Source organism: Ischnura elegans, chromosome 7 (genome assembly GCF_921293095.1).
Source record: "Ischnura elegans chromosome 7, ioIscEleg1.1, whole genome shotgun sequence".
Taxonomy (NCBI): Eukaryota; Metazoa; Arthropoda; class Insecta; order Odonata; family Coenagrionidae; genus Ischnura; species Ischnura elegans.
In genome coordinates this window covers 45580768-45601026 of record NC_060252.1, presented here as the reverse complement: position 1 = coordinate 45601026, position 20259 = coordinate 45580768, and the positions used below count along the sequence as shown (strand labels likewise).

The window sequence follows — 20259 nt, the reverse complement described above, 5'->3', positions numbered from 1 at the left end:
GGAGCACTAAGCTATGAGAGTTTTTGAATATTATGTTTGTTTTCTTCAACATGTTCACCCGATTGCATGACTTTTATGCATGCCCAGATGAATGCAACAAAGTATGACTCCATAATTTCTGTATTAAATCTAGGGATGGGACAGTTTGCTTTTTGATTCAACATGTCCTTGAGCTTAGGACTAGAATCAAAACCAGAGTCATAAGGAATTGGTTCCAAAATTATGTGGACAAAACCCTATTCAAAAGTGTAATAATTTGATAGATATACATTAGCGTCTCCCTCAAGGCAATTTTTTCGCCAAAATTATAGCTCGCACCAACCTTATTTTTTCCTTTTGGTCTTGTGACATTGAATGTGAAACTTATCTCTGTTGGTTGTCGTTAACCTGTGCTTAAGTGAATGACAAGTGTAAATGTGAATTTCAATGGGAAATTGGAAGTGCTTGGGTTTTTTTGGCTTAGAAATTTGAGCTGAAATTCAGCAATTATAATTTGTGAACTAGATTTCATTCAAACGGGATAAACTGATGATCTCTCCATTCTATTCGGGTTTTCACCGCATCCGTTGTGTTTTAGTGACAACAGTTTCACTGACATTGCAGTCAGCGTCTTCAGGTCGAAGGGTCTTACTGCTTTCCTTCGACCTGAAGACGCTGACTGCAATGTCAGTGAAATTGTTGTCACTAAAACACAACGGATGCGGTGAAAACCCGAATAGAATGGAGAGATCATCTAATCAAGACAAGATCATAGTGAAGAAAATGCCTTCTTGATCTTATTATGTTTTCAATAATATTTTCTGTCATACAAAATTAATTTCCCATGGCTCTGATAACGACACAGAGGAATCTGATTTTGTACTTCATATTATGAAAAAATTAAGAAAGGATTATATTAATACATACTACAGCAGCTGAGTCGTTCAAAGCTTTTAACCTACTCTGCATAATTTAGATCGCTGAATCCTATATATGGGTTAGAAATGTCAAAAGACATCCACGAAGTTAACACACATTTGTCTGTAGACAAGACAAAAGACCTCTCTACTCTCCCAGCTTGTTATCTCTTTTTACGATAAGAAGTCTCAGTTAATTCACATTTCAAAAACCAAGGAGTGAATGTATTTAATGAAGAAGTGAATGTATAAAAGTAGAATGGTTAGCAGATCTCAATTGTATTTACAATGGTTTTTTCCTTGTGATTTTGTGGCGAGGAATATTCAGTGGATCTCCACTTCAAAATTATATAATTGTTTCTAAATATGGTAAAGTTAAAAATTATGTTAGGAATTTGAGGCATTGTCAATTAACAATGAAGGGCTACAAAATAGACAACACCTCAGATAAGTGCCACCCAAAGTGCATTTAAAAAAAATCACTGCTTTAAGCATGAAACCTTATTTCAAGGATTTCACAAATTTCTTTTGTGCATGTCTTTCTGTACTCGGCTGAAGCTGAGTACAGAAACCAGAGTCCATTAAACTTGACTGTAAGTTCAAAAGAATATTCAAATATGTTATTTCTATTCTCAGTTATACCTGAAATAATTTACATAAGTTGGGTACTTGGCAGACACTCGATCAAGGAGGATATCGTATTTATTAATATGCTGCCCATTAAATTTGGTATTTTACTAAAGGACCATGCCTTAGTTTGTTTTTCTTTTGTTTTGAAACACATTAAATGTGTCCCTTCTATTCCCATAATCAGCTATTTTGCAGTGTGCATTAACTACTGTCTATTATTAATTTGTCATTGATTGAGATGCTTTTATGTCACAATTTTAATTGTGTTTCTAACTTTCTTCAAAATATGTAGAAGAGGCATGCTTGATTATTTTATTTAGGTTAATGTGTGTTCAATATCACCTAAAAATGATTAAGCAATCTTTGACACTCTGATAAATTTGAGCGGAAATTTTGAATCTCCAGTAAATATGAAATTTCTCTGGTTATATGTTTTTCCTATATTTGTCTATTTCTTCTTAGAGTTAGTAGATGTAGGCCGTATTCCTGCTTGTATGTCCTCATCCATTAAAAAAATATGTGTAAGGAAACTTAATCGCAGATACACTAATATTGTATGTTCCACAAATTTTTTAATAGTCAGACCCAGGTTTCAACACTATACATTATGTCCCTCAGAATAGCATAGTGTCTAGCATTGAAACCTGAATCAGACTTTTGAAGAATTTGCAGAAAATACAGTGTTAGTGTATCTTTGAATATATTTCCTGTTATGCAGTTCTACCAAATATCACCCTTAAGTTGAACTACATCCAGTGGAAGCTGGTTTAGCGAGTACAACATTTTACAAGAATCATGTTCATACAGCCAAACGGCCTATGTTTTACATGTAAAATAAATCTGATTTAGCGAGGTCAAAAAGTTTCTTCCACCGTGTACGCTCGTTATTACGACAGATATTTCTGCGCCGCTGAGCAAGCATTAACTATTATGTTTCGTATTACCAATTTATTAAACTAAAAATACAAGATGTGTGACAGATCTACAACACCTAAAGCCAGTTATGTTTAAGCATTTGTGCGATTTACGGTCTGGAGTATGCTCTGCGGACACCCATTTTACATTCTTCTTTTGTTAGGCCTAGTTATCCTAGGAAGGGGAATGGGAGGAAGATGACAGGGGTAGAGGGAGTTAGTTCCCTCCCCATTCTCTTTGGCTGGCTTCATCGCTATTAGGCTCTGTCTTAAGCGTGGGAACTTACATTGTAGTGAAACCCCCTCCATCTTTTCCCATGTTAGGTATGGAAGTGGAAAGCGCAACATTGTCGTAGTTCGATCAGTGTCATTACATTGACTTTCAACTTATGGAAAGTTAGAGCAATGTTGTCGCTGCATGCTATCCGTCGATGTAAATTTTGATATTTCATTTATGCAGAGGAATGTAATTTGATTGAGATGTCATCAGGTATTGCCATGTAAGAAAATCGCAGTTATTACTAAGATGGTAAAATAACGATCAACCTTAGGTTAGCGAGCGTGAACTCAGCACTGCCGAGTTAACTACTGAAAGAAAAATTTGTAATTGCAGGATTACTGTGCTGATAGCAGAAATCCTCTGCTAAGCGACTGATCAGAGTGAATCTTCATTATCTTTTCTTCATACTCTCCGAAATTCTGTACAATTCGAGGTTTCACATCATATCAGCTAACTGTGACGCACTTCTATCAATTCCCTTGTTTAAATGAATGTCTTAACTAAGATGCGGGTTACCCTCGAGGGCTATGTACAAAAAGCAAGCACAATTTAAAAATGCTATTTCATGCACCAGATCCTTTGAATCTCTTGGCAATAATTAAAAGTTCCTATTTACAGACTCCTATGTCGAAAATAATGTTTCGCTCTAACTTTTGCAACACAGCATATGCGTCCTGGCTAATCCGTCCCCATGTGGTGCTTTTTCGTAGGTATTTTAACGGACCAGGGTTATTTTTTTTCGGGGAACTGAAGATTTTGTACATTATGTAAAATATTTACATCATCGCAATCACTCTCCAAAAAACTTTCATATGGAGGAACGTAATGCACCCGATTCTTTGAGCACGATCCAAAGTAGTGGGCTGATAGGGCCTCGGCATTCATTAAAAGAGAGCAATTGAAAAACTTCTACCATCATGCATCATGTCCGGGAAACATAAATCTTTGGACCTTAAAACCAAAATTAAAATTATAGATGAGTGCAAAAGTAGCAGGACTTCAAAGACTGAAATCGGTAGGCGGTTTGTAGTCTTGTCATTCACATTGTTCACAATATTAAAGAACAAAGATAAAATTCGTGCAGCAGTGATCAAACTAGGAACATCTAGCAGCCAAAAATATTTGTGGCAAGGGGAACATCCACAAATAGAATCTGCACTATTCAAGTGGTTTTTTCAACGAGGGTGTGCAGGACTGCTGATAAATGATGTTATAGACGAAAGCTGGCTACATAGCCAATGGGAAGAAATATCTTCGACCACCAAATCATGCCATATTTCAGTGAACCTTTTGGCCAATTTTCCCAGCTGACTGACGTACTGGTTAAACATTCGAAAACTCAACAAAACTGACATTGTCAGCTTGATGTATTTCACAAAATTATCCAAAAACTTCCACCGCTTACCAAACATATTGATTCCGACTAGTTACACAGTTTTAACATCTTTCTTTGGCGATCAAAAATACAAGAACCGGAATAAAATCACCGAAACTGGGGGAATCAATGTTTAATAAAATTCAAAATCCGTTTCTTTCTTTAAATATGTTAATAATCAACTAGATTGTTCCTGATAATGACTCTTTAACTTTGTTAAATACCACAGAAACAAAAGAAAAACTATAAATATGAAAGATTATGAGACTTTGGAGGGTTTATTCGACACCTTCGGATAAAACAAGTGCTCGGTTTAGTGAGTAATTTCCGAGGTATTATGAGCACTCGTTAAACCGGGCTTCTACTGTATTTGTGAGATATCATATTAGGTGTCTGACCTTTGTTGAAAAACCATTTTGTATATTGCGTAGAATCTTCTTCTACTGTAGGATTGCAGCATTTTTGTCCTAGTAAACTGTCAGCAAATACTTTCCATTTAGCACATGCATGCAGAGTTGGCAAAATTTGGTGTTAAAATCATGAAAATTTATTACAGTCGGATCCGGATTTAAGGTCTTCGCATTTAACGTTTTTCCGCATTTAGCGTTTTTTTTTGGGTCCCGATTCATTCCCTATTAGGACAATGTAAAAATTATCCGTATTTAGTGTTTCCGCATTTTGCGTTTTTCCGCATTTATGGTCGTAAAAATTTGTCCCGCTCAAGATTTTTTTGCCCGATTTAACGTTTTTTCATGACGGTTCATCCAAATATTCGAATTTATGCTCATCAACAAGAACAGTCTCATGAAAGTTTACCAAGAGTCGATAGAATGTACCGGGGAACGCTTCTTCAACTGCTTTCTTCCGCAAGCGCAGCGCTGCGACCTTCAACTCGCAAGTTGGGTGATTTGTCTTCTCGTAACGTTTCGCTCCCCTTCTGATACAAACACCAGGCACTTTTTGTATCAGATCCGATCTAATGGAGCAAAGTCATTCCTTAATAACATCGAACTACCTTATCCTTCACTTCTTGAACTTGACTTCGATGATACGTGACGACTGATGACACGAGTTATCCTCCGAGGGCCGCTACAATAATGGTTTTCTCGTTATGTTTTCAATTGATGGCTTATGCCCCTTTCAACTCTACTCCCTACGGGCAGTCGATTATTAGCCCAATATTTTTTCAGTCGGCTACTTTCTCTGTTCAAAAGAGGAGGCCCAATATCAATTGCGCAGTTCACTAGAAGATTCTTTCTATAATCCATTCCAAGGTCAGTTTCCATGGAGGAACAGCGAAAGAATAGAGGAAGTGTTTCCCCTGTCATGACCGTGAGTGAGAGCATTCTTTCCCTACGGAACAACATTATTTTACATCTTAATTTAGATATCCCGGAGCCAATTTATCGACATGCGGCTGGTTGATATCGCTGTCGATTCAAAAATATTTATCTGGTGCTTATTAAGGTCAAAAGAGAATGACAATCGGAGTTTTGACGAACTATCACGGTCCATGACTCTAAATAAATCGCTCATGCTGGAAAAAAATCACCGCAAACTCACGGTAGAATAGATGACCGCGGAAAAATACGAAAATCCGGCAGGTATCTTGGTGGTTGACTTCGGCATCACAACCCTGACGAAATTGCCAAACTCCAGAGGCACTGACAATTTTTCGGATGAAATCCAGTTATGTTGAAGATTAAACCTTTTCTCTTAACAGAGTTTAGCTAATCGTTATTCAAGGTCCAACCAAATTTTATTAAAAGCTGCCGAGAAACAAGGCGAGTCGGAGTCAAGGTGATCAGCGCGCCGCGTAAGCAACTTCTCCCGGCTCCATTCGACCTGCATAAGGCCGCGGATATATGACAACGAATCTGGTGTTATCATCGAGTTGAATCACCATCGACTTGTACGCATACTAAAATAAGATTCTACTTTTTTGGATGACCTCGAAATCCAAAATGTGCGCATAGGAGGCTTTTTAAAGGCTCATAAATCCCTTGTTTCGCCGAGGCAACAGAAAACGTTCAGTTGGCAAAATTCCAGAAAACCTCCCTTTTACTAGATATTCGGTAGTTGAGAATTCGGGATTAGCGATCTTCTGCTGTCCCTTTATTTCACTCATTCCTCATGATTTTTCGAGTACCTACTTACACCTTTTCTTATTATATTAGAAATTCTATAGTCACCTACATGTCACTTTTACAGAAAAAATTCTAAATTTCATCGAGACCACTGAAATATGCATAAAAATTGAATCACTATTGTCCATAATAATAATCTGTGTGGGAATGCTTTTAAGTTGATGTTTATTAGAATTTTCTTAAAATATTTCATTAAAACAATTATTATATTTTCTCCTTTTTCTTGACCTTATTTTAATATATAAAATGATGTTTCCTGGAGTTTAGGTCAATAAATTAAAAGTTAGCAGCCAACGTTTCGTTTTATTTTAAAAACATCTTCAGGGCTATGAGTAGTCTGCATTTTATATTGTTTCATAATTTTTTTTTTCTAACATAGCCCTGAAGATGTTTTTAAAATAAAACGAAACGTTGGCTGCTAACTTTTAATTTATTGACCTAAACTCCAGGAAACATCATTTTATATATTAAAACAATTGCCATCCTCTCATTACTTATTTTTACCACCCATTTTTTTAGCTGATTCCTGAAAAGTATTATCCAACCTTCATAGGAAGAGAACATTTCATTAAAGAATTTTTTGCTGCATTCAGCACCTTTTAGTTACTTAAAATAATATTTTTTATTCATAAAAAGCCATTCCAATCATTACAGACCCTAAAACCTGAAAAAAATGGCAGGTCCTCATTTAGTGTTTTTCCGCATTTAGTGTTTTAAATTTTGTCCCCCCTGAAAAACCTTAAATCAGGATTCTACTGTAATTTGTTTTGTATCAACGAGTACTCGTACTACAAATTTTCTGCCTGGAAGAGCTGTGCCAAGGGCTGCTAGCTTCACTTCCAAAGAAGAGAACCAGTAGTTTGCTGCCAAATCGATGCTTGACATGAGTCAGACCTTCCCACTGTTTGTCGCCAGTGGTCAAAGTTGCAATTGCACTTGCAAATTCCCTTCCCTCCCCCGTATTTCTTTTATCCCTCCCCTTCTCTTCTCCAAGTGTGCCTCCCAACTATGAATAAACAAACATAAAGATAGATATAAGCAATTAATTTTAATATTTTTTATTCCGATAATAGCCAAGTGTGCATGCATGCGGTGCTGGCAGTACCTTTAAATTTTCTATAAGTGTAGACTAAAATAGTCTGTCTTTCCAATGAGCAATTTTTTATGCTAATAAAATTATTATAAAGTTTTCCTCTAGAGAATGTATTTTTGAGGCCCTTCCTTCACTATATGAAACTTGGTCTATAAATGGAGAAGGTATTGAAAAAATAATGTTCAAAGTTGTCCCACCATTTACAGAGCTTCAAAAAGGTACTATTTTTCATACAAAGCCAGATTTAAAAAATGGTTAACTTAAGGAGGAGTTTCTGGTGTTACTGAGGATTCATCGAAATAAATTCCCTTTCTTTTCGTTTATTCAGTGCAACCAATTGAGTAGTATTACAGAGATACAACTCTTCAATCTCTGGTATATTGACTTTTTGCAAGGACAGTAGACACTAAATTCTATTAATTATTTTGCATATTTATGAACTCAACTTTCATTGAATATGGTTATTCTGTTCTTAATATGCTTACTGTGACTTATTGATATCATTTTTCAGCAGGGCCATCTGCTGGCGGTGTACCAGGTGGATCTCAAAGTGGTGTGGTCAGTCCTTCTGTTGCACTGCCAATGAATTCGCAGCATCAATTGCAGATGGCTCTTTTGAAGCAGGCTGAGCAGTTACAGTGTAGAACTCAGCAGCACCAACAAGTTGGAACTGGGAAGCCAGCTGTGGCTGCAGCAAAGCACCGGAGAAGACCAAGTAACCCTCCATCAGCAGTGACTGCAGTGACCTCAGTTGATCCCAAACAGTGAAGACGGTGCTGATAGTTGTGAACTTATTGGTTAAAACAGTGACCTCTTGCTGAGTTCTGGGGCGTGTGGCAGCTCGCTAAGCAGGCTGTGAGCCTCCCGTGGATGGTGGCACAGAAGTGATGGAGGCATGCGCTATTTGCCTCCATTTTGTGTATTTGTTTTTTTTTTTGGAGTTGTTATTGATTGGTGCAAAAGGACGTGCCTGATTGCCACTTCATTGTCAGTGCTCACCAAGTGCATTAACAAAGCAGTGATTGATGCTCTAATTTCGCTTGACTGGAATTGATTAGGAATGCTGATCAATCAGCCACCTTCTGCCGAAGGTGTAGGAGCTGTGCGTTTCAAACCTTGGTAGGCTGTGTGCAGATAACTTTATTTCATACTCGCGTATGATGTGGTACCTCCCATATCTCGGAGAAAATGAGAACTTTTTTAAGAATGTGAAGCATGGGTGGAGATAGTTAAATGTTTCCGGATTGTGCTTTCTTTGATTGGTCAACTTTAGGGACCGAAAGAACTCTAAAAATAAAACAGCGTCTTAAAACTTGTTTAAAAGTTTTCCAAACCACTGGACCCTTTGTCCCATACTATACTCCCTATTCAATGTAATGCCTTCAAGTGTTGACTTGTTTATCATTAAATTGAAATTTTATTTGTTGATGTAATTGGGTGCATAGGGAATGAGCAATGAGGGAGACATGGTAAAAATATCAAAATGTCTGAAAAACATAAAAAATCACAAGTCTTCTGATGAGGGAAATTTTTCAGTATTGGTTTTGTATAAAGTTAATGAACTGGAAAGTATTTTGAATATGTTGTCCATGAATTATTGTACTGAAGATAAGGAAGAGCATTGTGCAAGTTGCCTTTATTTCCATGGGCTCATTTTCACTAGACTCAAACTGATTGAAGACGTACGCTCTCTCTATCTCTCTCATCACCGTAAGTCAAAAATATAAAAATGTACTACTACCACTGCCAGAGTGCTCCCCCATACTTGTGGACATCTGGTCCTACGAGGCAATGACTGTCATTATTTTAACAGTGCAATCCGTTTATTAGCTGCTTAATTGCCAGGAAACAAAGCCATGCCACTGACAGGAGCGTATTTTGTATCCTTTTTGGGAAGTACGGTATTCTGCATGGCATAACCTATATCTCATTTGGAAGGTGTGGAGAGAGGTGTAAAACAATGCAATGCACCAATTTTGAAGATGACTTGGGAAGTATTTTTACTTTTATTTTCTGCATATTGCCACTGTTTGATACTTAAAAAAGCCAAGGTTTTAAACAGCTGGTGTCTTAATGGCTAAACGTTGATTTCAACCACAAAAATTTATTTATGGAGATTCAATAAATTTCTATAGAAGAGTTGCAAATTGAGTAAATATTTTATTACAAAATGAACACGCATAGGATCCATATGAAAATAAAGAACAAATATAGCCACTACATTTACAATCAACCTTGTGGTGTTGAGGGTGAAGTAGCATTAAATAATTCAAGCACAGCAGGAACCCGTTTCTTGGCCCTTTCCACACACCCTTCAAGCTGCTGCTCTGAGAGGGGACTACCACCTAAAGGAGAAAAATTAATTATTAGTGAAATGATACCTAGCAATATTTCCACAATATTTGATCACTAGTTAAATGAGACCTAATATTTCCACAAGATTTATTTGAACATAAAGTGTTTTTTTTGCTACAACAACTATGCACTTCATAATGTTGTAGTAACAACCAAATATGTTGTGTTCAAATAAATCCTGTGAATATATTGCAAAGTCTCATTAAACTAAAATTAAGAACTTCCACCACATCGTGCCACGTATGATACAAGAGAACAATTTAACTAAAAGGGGTGTACAAAACAATCAGTAGCCATTTTAAAATTTAAAAAAATTAACAGAGACAGTAACTACAGTAGAACCTTGGTTATACAACCCTCAGTTATACGATGACCTCACTTAAACACCATTTTTGTTGTCTGGTGAATAACCCCATATGAACCCATGTATTTCCAACCTTGGTTACGAAACTTTTTGCTTATACAACGACCTCAATTACGAAACTTATTTTTCCAGTCCAATAAGATAAAATACCTCACTTATACGACTTGTCAGATAACTGCTCTACAAGAAAATTGCGGTACGCGTGCCGATTTTAATCAAAGGAGTGGGAGTAGGATGTGCTCATAACATAGATATGTCAACAAAGAATACTAAGTTTTCTTAATGAGCGATGCAGTTTATTAGATATTAATTTTAACTGCAGTAATGATCGTTAATCTGGAATATCAATCTCTAATGGAAGATAGTCTAGAATTCTCTAAGGTTATGTTTTCCGTTGCCCCAGCAAAATTACGCCTAAATGAGCCGTTAAAAATCCTTACGTACCAAAATTTAGGCTTCCAAGGTCATCCAAAAGAGATTATTATATTTGCAGTAAAGATGTAAGTCGATGGTGATTCAACACAATGGGAAAAACAGCATGCGTGGTCTCATTTTGCAGGCTAATCCCACATCTGCGGGATGAACTGAGCCAGGGGAAAGTTGCTTACGCGGCACGCAGATCACCACTGACTCAACTTGTATCTCAGTGGGTTTAAATGAAACATAGTTGGACCTTGAATAGCTATTAGCTTAAGTCTGCCTGGTGGCAAGCATTTATTTTTTAACCGAACGGGAGTTACTGTAAATGCACTCGGAGAATAACTCTCATCGTAAGTCATCATGTAATCATTAAAGTCAAATTCAAAACGTGAAAGATAAGGCAGTTCCTTTCGACTCAGGAATGGCTTAGCACCATTTTATCAAAGTACAAAAAGTGTCTGGTGTTGTTATAAGAAATGGGAAAGTAAAATATTCCGTGAAGACAAATCACATGGCTAGTGAGTCTAAAGTCCCGGCGCTGAATTCACAGAAGAACCCCAACAGATAAGCTATACCTGGTAGATTCAATCTACTATTGCTAAAATTTCATGGGAAAATTCTTTGTTAGTGCGTATACATTGTAGAGAGGGATGATTTTTCCGGGCTCTTAATCTATTTTTGTTCATTCATCACTGGTGGCAGTTGCGTGGTTATTTCAAATGCTCACTTAAAAGAAGTGATCTAAGCACCGGAAAAATCGTAGTCGTGGAATATCCCGGGTACCAGTGGGCATAACTAAGAATATGCTTTGGGAGCATGGTAGTAGGGAGGGGGGAGGTAGTAGGGAGTTTGGGGGGAGGGGGGTGGTTACCCCCTCCCCCACAAATGCAAAATTATGTTTCTCTTAAAGTAACACATCATCTGTGGTGTTGCTTGTAAGATTATTAGGCTTCAATTTCTTGCCCCCAAATGAGTAATTGCATCCTGGAAACAAACCGGTCCCTATTGGAAAGGATTTCATGCTAAATTCCGAAACACCTCACATATGAAACTTCCTCACTTATGAAATTTTTTGGTTTTCCGCTGAAAGTTTCATAAGTGAGGTTCTACTATATAACCTTTTTCCCAATGGCTTATCAAATTGTTTGTTGCATTTGCTAATTTCAGTCACCCAATATAAATACATATAATCTTCACCTTACAACAATTTATTGTAGCACAGAGCTTCCAATGGATTCTGGCTACTCATTCAGCGACATGCAAGTACCATGAATAGAAGATAAGGGTTCAGTTCATAATAATAAATTTCAGGCAGAAAATAATAGAAATAATTGACCGAATATCAGTCAAGTTGATTTCCAAAGAATTATCCAGACAAAAATTACCAAATAATTATGTCGATTCAGTTGTAAGGTCAGATAAAACTATGCTAGCAATTCAGCACTGACTGCAAAAGAGATAACACTGCAGTTAAACTAAGGAGATATACAAAGCAACAAACTGTGGAAAATGATATTTAATAAGTTTACACATAATGGATTCAAGAAAACTGCCAATTGAATTATGACACAAGTGACTTTTTCTACAAATAAATATAATGTGATCAGTTACTAATCCTTTCACAGCCAGCCCATTTAGAGAGGGATGTGAGAAGACTTCCAACACTATTTTCAGGATTTCAGATTTTATTGTAATTTCTAAAATTTATTTTTAGACTTTTCCACTTGGATATGCGTTTGATGCTTGAAACCATAGAATAAGTAGGCTGGTTGAATTAGTGACAGTTTTTGTGCATCCAACAGCACTAATTAGTTTAACATCCAGCAATGAAAAAGAATCATCACATTCCACATATCTTGAAATATTTCCTGTTGAGCCATGTTCCTGTTCATTGATAATGCAATCAAAATTATGTTTTTCCACCTGCCAAATGTAATGATTTAGCAGAGGACTTTTAGCTGCTATAATCTGTTAACTTTATGTTTGCGGGTGACCTTGAAAATGTGTGAGACATGGGTGGCCACGGATATCTTGGGCCCGGTGCCGAGATGATATACCGAATGAGAAATACACAGGAACCCACGACATTGTCAGCTACCACGCTGAATATGGCACTGTTGGTGAAAGGCATACATATACGCATACAACTCGCTTTTGGCTCGCTCACCGGCATTTTCGGAAAAAAGGTGTTACAAGTAAATACAGTATGTAGGATATGTATAGTGGAACGTTGGGACCCCAAAAGAAGCCAAGAGAAGGGAATGCTAGGAAAAAGTGCAGAGGTGGACAAGAGACCAAATCTCAGGAGGAGCTTGTTCGGGATGGGGGCTGGAATGTCTACTGCACACTTCCTTGGATCTGCCAGTGATCAAGTAAAGGCTGGTATTCAAAGCAATACAATACAGAGACTGCAGAATGGGATAGGGATATGGTCTGAATTAGATTGGTAATATGACGGGAAGAGAAGTCTGATTATAATTAAATCTTGGGTTGGCATGGATATCAGCAGAAACAAACTGGAAAAGTGGGATTAGAAGGAAGTGACTGAATGCATATGAGTAATACAAAATAACATAATGTGACAAGAAACCATTTCTATATCTTCTACAGTTAACTTCTTCATTCAGAGATGACGCCTTCACATTGGAACAGATGTTAAAGAATATTTTATTTTGTAGAAAATTGCAACTTGGTTTAACATGACTTTTTATCAAACTTTACTCCTCTTGTCCACAATCTATGTATGTAAATAATTTCAGACAAATGGTAAACATCTGAAATAGGTAAGCCCATGCATATACACACCTGGCTTAAATAATGAGCACAGCTTCCCCTCACAAAGCACCACTGTGACAGTCCCTGATGCTAAATCTTCCTCCTCTCCAGTTGGATCCAGTAATAAAACATTGCTAAAAGAACAAACATTTCACACATTAAAAGATTAATTATATTAAAGATAAACTATGACTAGTGTATTCGAATGAGAATTTGTCTTCAAGATCTTTATTGTGGGATATGCCTCTGTGGGCCATCCTCCATACGAGTCATACCTGGGGCCTATGTTCATACGGTAGTGATTATCTCTTTAAATTTTATTGAAGTGCACGTAGCTTATAACAATAACAGTTAATTTATTCATTCTTTACATTTATGTAACAAGGTGTACAATCACTATATCCGAGCATTAATGACACTAATTCTATGTTTAACAACAAGTTACATTTACATGATCTATCTTTTCTCTGCGTTGTTACGAATTGACAGGGTGGGAGTGATTGAAGTCAGTTTCATAATTTCAAGTATGATGGGGCTTATGACATTTACAGAATAGACACTGAAAGATAATTTCTCACCCCTGAACATAACAAGATAAGCTCACTAGGCATAATAAAGTGTAGGATCTAGAGCCCAGTCAAAGAAAGTCAGCAAGTAACGATTTTGTGCATTGAGGTGAACTGTCTGTATCCATAGCCATGAGTGATCTGGGTTCGAATCCCGGTGGAGACATTTTCTTTCCTGCACAACTACATATCTATTCCAAGGCATACAAGAATGTAACTTAAGTACCCATATACCCAATTTTGGCATATGAGCTGAAATTTTGGTCACCATTAACAGTAAGGAAGTACATCCATTGATATTGTGGCTTTTATTACATTCCTGAAAATGGATTTGAACACAAGACATTTACAAAAAATTTGTGGAAGTAACAAAGTGTTTGTAATTGAAAATATGGAGCCCTTCCACCACATCCAAGCTTCAATTTCATTTCGAGTGCGAGTTTGGCACATAAAATGAAGCATTATGTCAGACTATCAGTGAAGTTCAAAGCAGCAGAACTTAACATCTACTTTAATAGCTATTGCCTCAAGCTAGGGGTGACTCTGAAGTATGTCAACCTCAATACCAAGTCCACAACTGGGGCATCTAGAGTCACCGTCAAGAAAGCAGGCAGGACCTGGGTGCAGAGGGAACTGAAAAATTGGTACGGCAGAAGGGATTCCTTGTCTCACTACTTGCTGTTCCTGTATGCAAAAATTACTGGTGCTGTACATTTCGCGGAGTGATTGTGCTTAGACGACTATGTACAGGGACGGGTGAGTGAAATTGCTTCCAAAAAACTTGAGTTGATCCATAAGAAACTCACAAAACTATTTAAAACCCAGGGCCAGTGTCCTACACACAATCATTACTGAAGTTTTAAATTTCACCACCGTGTAATGAACCTATCGTCATTCACTTTTTTGGTCCAACAACAACAATTGCTTGACAAAGGTTTTAAATACTCTCCAAGAATGAATGTATCACCCATACTCCTCAGTGAATTTGTGTCTGACTGTAAAGCTTCACTATGGAATGAAACACTCGATGCAAAATACTCAGTGGCAACTGCAATAATAAAAACTGCTTCATTAACAGTGACCAACAAGACCAGTGATCCAGTACCGTCAAAAAAGAAAAAGTGATTAAAAGCATAAAAAATGCATGCAATCGCGAGTACCTTACGATCACCCGTAGTGACAAAGCAAACATTGTGGTTATTTTTAGACAGAACGGAATATACGTTAAAGAGTAAAAAATTTATTGATAATAACAACTGTGAATCTCTAGTACATGATCCGACCCCTGTGTATCCGAGACAAATGAAACAAGTGCTGAACAGTTGTACTTTTCTACTGACAGAGAGAGAGAAACATGATCTTATCAATATGAACCTATCACCACCAAGGTTCTGTGACCTCCTTAAAATACATAAGATCAATTATCCCATCAGACCTGTAATATCACATGCCTCATCTCCAATGCACAAACTGGCATACACGCTGAACTTCATTTTTTTGCAACATGTCATCATACATCCCAAAATTTGGAATTACAAACTCATTTGAGCTTTCACATACTTTAAGACTCCATGACTCTTCCGAGTAATTCTATATGTATTGTTTTTTTTAATGTTTTGAACCTGTCTACATGTGTCCCTGTTAACGAGGCTCTCCAAGAGACATGAAAAATTTCTAGATAATTTGGAAGCTGCCACCAAACTCTTAAGACTAATGCAACTCTGCACCGGTCAAAATTATTTTTCATTTGATCAAAAAATTATACCGTATGAATGAAGGATTGGCCATGGGCTGTCCGCTTTCACCTCTTCTAGATAGCTGATATATTCATGGACAGATGGGAAAGAAAACTTTTTAGCTCAAAGGAAGTTTTACTTAAGAATGTTTCTTATATGTAGATATAGATATGTTGATGATATAACTTGTCTGTGGACCGGCAGCAAGCGACAACTTGACTGATTTTCATCCCTTTTAAATGGCCTCCATCCACAAAATTATGTACATTAACCACCGAAGTTGGAGGACCAACTTTAAATTTTTTAGACTTGACCATTTCCATCGAAAATAATAGGCACAGGTTTTCCATTTACAGAAAAGCCACCCGTACTGATACCATAATAACCAACAGCTCACGTAATTCCCACTTCAATAAACACACGTCCTTTCATGCAATGGTTCACCATCTAGTTAACATTCCCCTTCAGAAAACTGATTTTAAACAGGAATTAAATATTATAAGACAGATTGCTCATATCAACAGATACAAGCAATCTTTAATGACATGGATTTTAAATAGGAAATTAAAACACATGGCTTACTCCAAGTCAAGTTGCTTGCTACCCATCGAACCTAGCACTTCAACAAAATGGTGTAAAATACCTTTTATCGGCCCTTTATTCAATGTTGTAACCCAAGCAATCCCTAAAAATAAATTCAAGGTTACTGTTTATAATAATAACACCTTGGGAAGATAGTTAAATGATGCCAAAGATGTAATTGAACCCAAATTGAAATCTGGTATATATAAATTAAAGTGTAACAATCATGATTCATGCTATGTAGGCCAAACGGGACAAAACTTCAAGACAAGGATGAAGGAATACAAGACATGCTAGAATAACAAGGCTATTATGTCATATCTTTCTTTCAATCCAGAAGTACTCCATTTTACCAGTAATGGAAGGAGGATGGATACCTAGGAAATCCGGGAAATAGCAACAAAAGGAAACCCTGTTAATGACATAACCTTTCCCCACCCATTCCCCAAATTACTCGTCACCCTCCCAAATCCCCCACCCTCACAACCCAAATAACAAAATTTGTCCCCCCCCCCCCCTTCCCTTCTAGGAATATATCAATCCCAGCTCGGAACTAACCCCACTCCATTAAAAAACATAGTATATATAAACCTGTCCCCACCATATTTTTTGTATATTTTCTGTATTTGACAATGGTGTAATAGCCGAAACCGGTCATAAATATTTTGTGGAAGTAATTGGCAAATGGAAGGAAATCCAGGTGGCAGCACTAAGTTAGGTGTCATGGCCGAATAGGGAGGATCGCCCACTTTAGTACGTTTGTTTGTGTGGAACGATAACCAGCGAATACCAGAGTTTTATGTTCTTATTGAAAGCGTCATTGTTCTTATTGACAATTGCATCTGGAAGGGAATCCAGGTGACAGCACTAAATTAGGTGTCATGGCCGAATATGGAGGATCGGATGCATTAGTACGCTTGTTCGTGCCGGCCAGCACTATACCGTTTAGCCGAATATCAATGGCATTATGATGAAAAACTTAGAAGGAAAAGTTCATGAGCAACAAAATGTGCGGTGTTTATGATTGCACCGACCAGTGTGAGACAAAAGCTATCTCTCTACATAGATTCCGCAACACCCCTAATTTGGGAAAGAAGTGGGAGCACGTCATGAGAATGGGCAAGAGTGAGGTAGCATGCTAGTTTTATTTAAGAAAAAAAACAAGAATGGGTCATAGAGAAACATATGAAGGCATGACACCTTCATTGTATCATTTAATGCCTACTTAAAAATTGTTCGCGTAAGTATGGAGGTGTCAGAGGATGAGATGCAGACGGAAAGAAGGTTGAACAAACTTGCAATAACTATCAATGAATTTTCAGATATCCAATAAGCCAGGAAAGTTAAGGTTGGGGAAATGATTCGAATCGCGACAACTGAGAATTATATGAATATTCCCGGCCGACTACCCACCAATTGCCGGGACTAAGTCTGCTTGAGACAAGTAATTTCTCCCAAACTCGCCGGGACATCTTCCGCCCGGGGGCCCGTCAAAACCGGGTCGGCCCTTAAAACATCTGTCTCTTTCTCATTCAATAACTAGGCCCTGCTCTTCTGAATACGATGCGGTGCGAAACCCCGACGTTTCTAAGGCCTGCGTGCTTCGTTGGGTTAAAGGATTTCTCGAGTCGCTTTGCCCAAATGGCCAAAATTCCGGGGCCGAGGCACGGAGACCCTCGCGCGACCCGTCTCGCCACTTCTCCATCGATCTTCGCTAGCCGGTGAGAGTCGAGTGACTCCACATAGCAGTCAAAACGCCAATGCAAGGGGAATTCCACTCACGACCACACCGACGTCGAATTCCCTTAAGAAGAATAGATTATTGAGGACGGATGGCTTATGTGAGTAGATGCCTATCATATTGTTTGATGATTTTAATAATGATATATCTCTTGTAATGATGGTGGATAAAATCGTCAAACAATACACACGAAAACGGAAAAAGAAGCGCCAATTTTCTTCTGAAAAGCTTGTATCTCGTGTGACATGCCATTTATAACGCTTGTTTGTATGCTAAAGCCCATTGCAAGAACCAAATACTCCAACAGTGCTTCAACCATGACAGGTTACAGCATTCCACCTCATAGCCCTCAACGAGGGACCTCTTGATGTCTCTATTGAACTCCAAAACGTCAGATGTGGAGAAAATTACTTCATCCATTATTCACAACTGAGATTTACCATATACATCAGTATTCGCTTCACAAAATTGCTGAAAACACATCCGTTTCGCACACCGCTAGGCTGTAGCATTAGTAAACAAACCGGCCGATCCTCCATGTCTCATTTCTGAAATTGGCCACCAGATGTCAGCTACTTTGATTCCTGTTGCCAATAAAGGGTCTGTTATTGATAACAAGACATTGGCCTGAAATTCAGGCCAACTCCCTGACAAAGAGAAAGTGACATCAAGAAAATTTGAGTGCAGTCACAAGTTGCATACACATGGTGGGTAAGGAGAATATTGTGTAGATGACTAAAATATGAGCATTATTCAAAGGAGGGAAAGGATATTAAAACATAATGAGGGATATTGATTAGGTAACTACGATAGATTAAAGGATTCCCAGTCTTATTTTAAAAATCCTGTAACTTAACAGCTTAATTAGTACAAGACAAATTTTAAACCTGTTTATGAACTCACTCATCGAAGACAGCATGAGTTGTAGCTATTGGAATTGAATTGACTTGTAAAGCTGTTCTCCTGGATTTCACGACTGTAGAACTCTTTTCTGCATCATACTCAACATCAGGTAGCGTAACTGAAAATGGTTGCATTAAATTAAATTAGACTCACTGCCGTGACTGTTATAATGGAGAACTTATACCAATAGACAAAAATAAAATCTATCTTACCTGTAGTAAAAGCTGCCATCAAAGCCATAAGGCATGCGTCTAAAATACTTCCATCATAATTCAAACAAATAAGGTCACAATAGAGTACCCACACGAGTTTATCAGGTGCTATGCAAAGATTCCTAAAACACAGACACGGAATGTAGAAATTAAGGTGGATCGTGCATTCGAAATTTCTTAGTGTAACAAAAAGCAAACCTAAATGTCGTTCACGCATTAGGTGATATACCGTATAACTAAACATACCTGGTATCTAAACAACAGGAGTTGGACAAAACATCAAACACAAACTGACTGGCAACTTGAGCCTCTTCACTCGGTGGGCCCGGTCTGAATTTGGAAGAACTAAGAGGTGAAAGTTCAACATTGGGAACAATATATCCACGATCTGGCTCCTCGGCTCTTGGGGTGGCAAGTTCCTAGTAAGTGGATCAAAATTTGTTGAAAATTCCTGACAGAGTAAGAGACGTATCAATTCACCAACAAATCTACCTACCGCTTTGATACCACACATAACAGAGGTGTTCCCAATTTTCACTAACGCTGAACCATCTGCTGAACTTATGGACTTAATGTTAAGCGCCATTGGGCGAAATTTATGAAGTGTTCTTCCATCTGGTCTAACATTATGTGCCTGAAGCCATAATAAAGAATTACACCCAACTGCCGAACAATGGAAGATGCAAAATGTGCTTCACTTACCAGAAAGTCACGAAGATATTTCACAGGATGGATCGTTCTGAAAAGTAGTCAATGTCAAATAATCTTAATTCTCTTCACATGAAAACACGGTTCTAAGGAACCCGAAGAGCGTTTGCCATAAAAAAATCTTACTTGTACTGAAGAGCCATCTCTGCTACTCGCTAATAAGATAAAATGAACAACAATGGGAAATTATTCAAAGAATATTTCCCTGATTAAACGGAGTGGATTATGGCATGTCTAGTTCCCACATGCAAGGTCCACGACGATTAATACCACTAGCATCCGTGATCCACAGTTATTTACCAATGCCGAATCTTATAACATTCGCATTGCAATAAAATTTCACCGCAATAATCCTAAACTTTCAATAGCCAAACACTTCAAAATAATAATTCCTCAAATCCCTAAATTCGCCGGCACCTTGCAGCACCTTGCAGCCAGGTAAACAAAAACAAATCTGTCTGCAATAGTCACCACTTCCACTGATGTTTAATACAATTTAAAAGGTGTTAAAATTTTTGATTAAAGAAAAAGTCATGAATATGTTATAAATAAATATAAATAA

At 37.6% G+C, this 20259-nt stretch overlaps 2 protein-coding genes across 4 annotated transcripts in view; one reads left to right on the top strand and one right to left on the bottom strand.

Moving 5' to 3' along the window:
- Positions 1-9482, top strand: part of LOC124162826 (transcription factor SPT20 homolog) — a 60671-nt gene extending 51189 nt beyond the window's left edge. For 2 of the 3 annotated variants that reach the window (XM_046539493.1, XM_046539492.1), the window contains exon 15: positions 7847-9482. In XM_046539493.1, coding sequence (XP_046395449.1) covers positions 7847-8103 — 257 coding nt within the window. In that variant the 3' untranslated portion in view covers positions 8104-9482. The remainder of the gene's footprint in view (positions 1-7846) is intronic. The other variant, XM_046539494.1, reaches the window with a different exon arrangement.
- LOC124162829 (exosome complex component RRP43-like) lies at positions 9476-20143 on the bottom strand. Its single transcript, XM_046539496.1, has 8 exons — positions 19824-20143; positions 19692-19728; positions 19486-19623; positions 19236-19408; positions 18990-19111; positions 18778-18895; positions 13280-13383; positions 9476-9680 (listed from the first exon to the last, which is right to left on the bottom strand). Exons 1-8 carry the CDS (start codon positions 19838-19840, stop codon positions 9565-9567), a joined length of 825 nt encoding a protein of 274 aa, XP_046395452.1. The 5' UTR covers positions 19841-20143; the 3' UTR covers positions 9476-9564.
- Between the last annotated feature and the right edge of the window lie 116 nt (positions 20144-20259).

Coding starts and splice junctions, on each gene's coding strand:
- LOC124162829 (XM_046539496.1), bottom strand. Junction 19,409..19,485: donor TTATGTGTGGTATCAAAGCG/GTAGGTAGATTT, acceptor TCCACTTACTAG/GAACTTGCCACCCCAAGAGC. Junction 13,384..18,777: donor ACTCATGCTGTCTTCGATGA/GTGAGTTCATAA, acceptor TTGTTCTTTTAG/CAATGTTTTATTACTGGATC.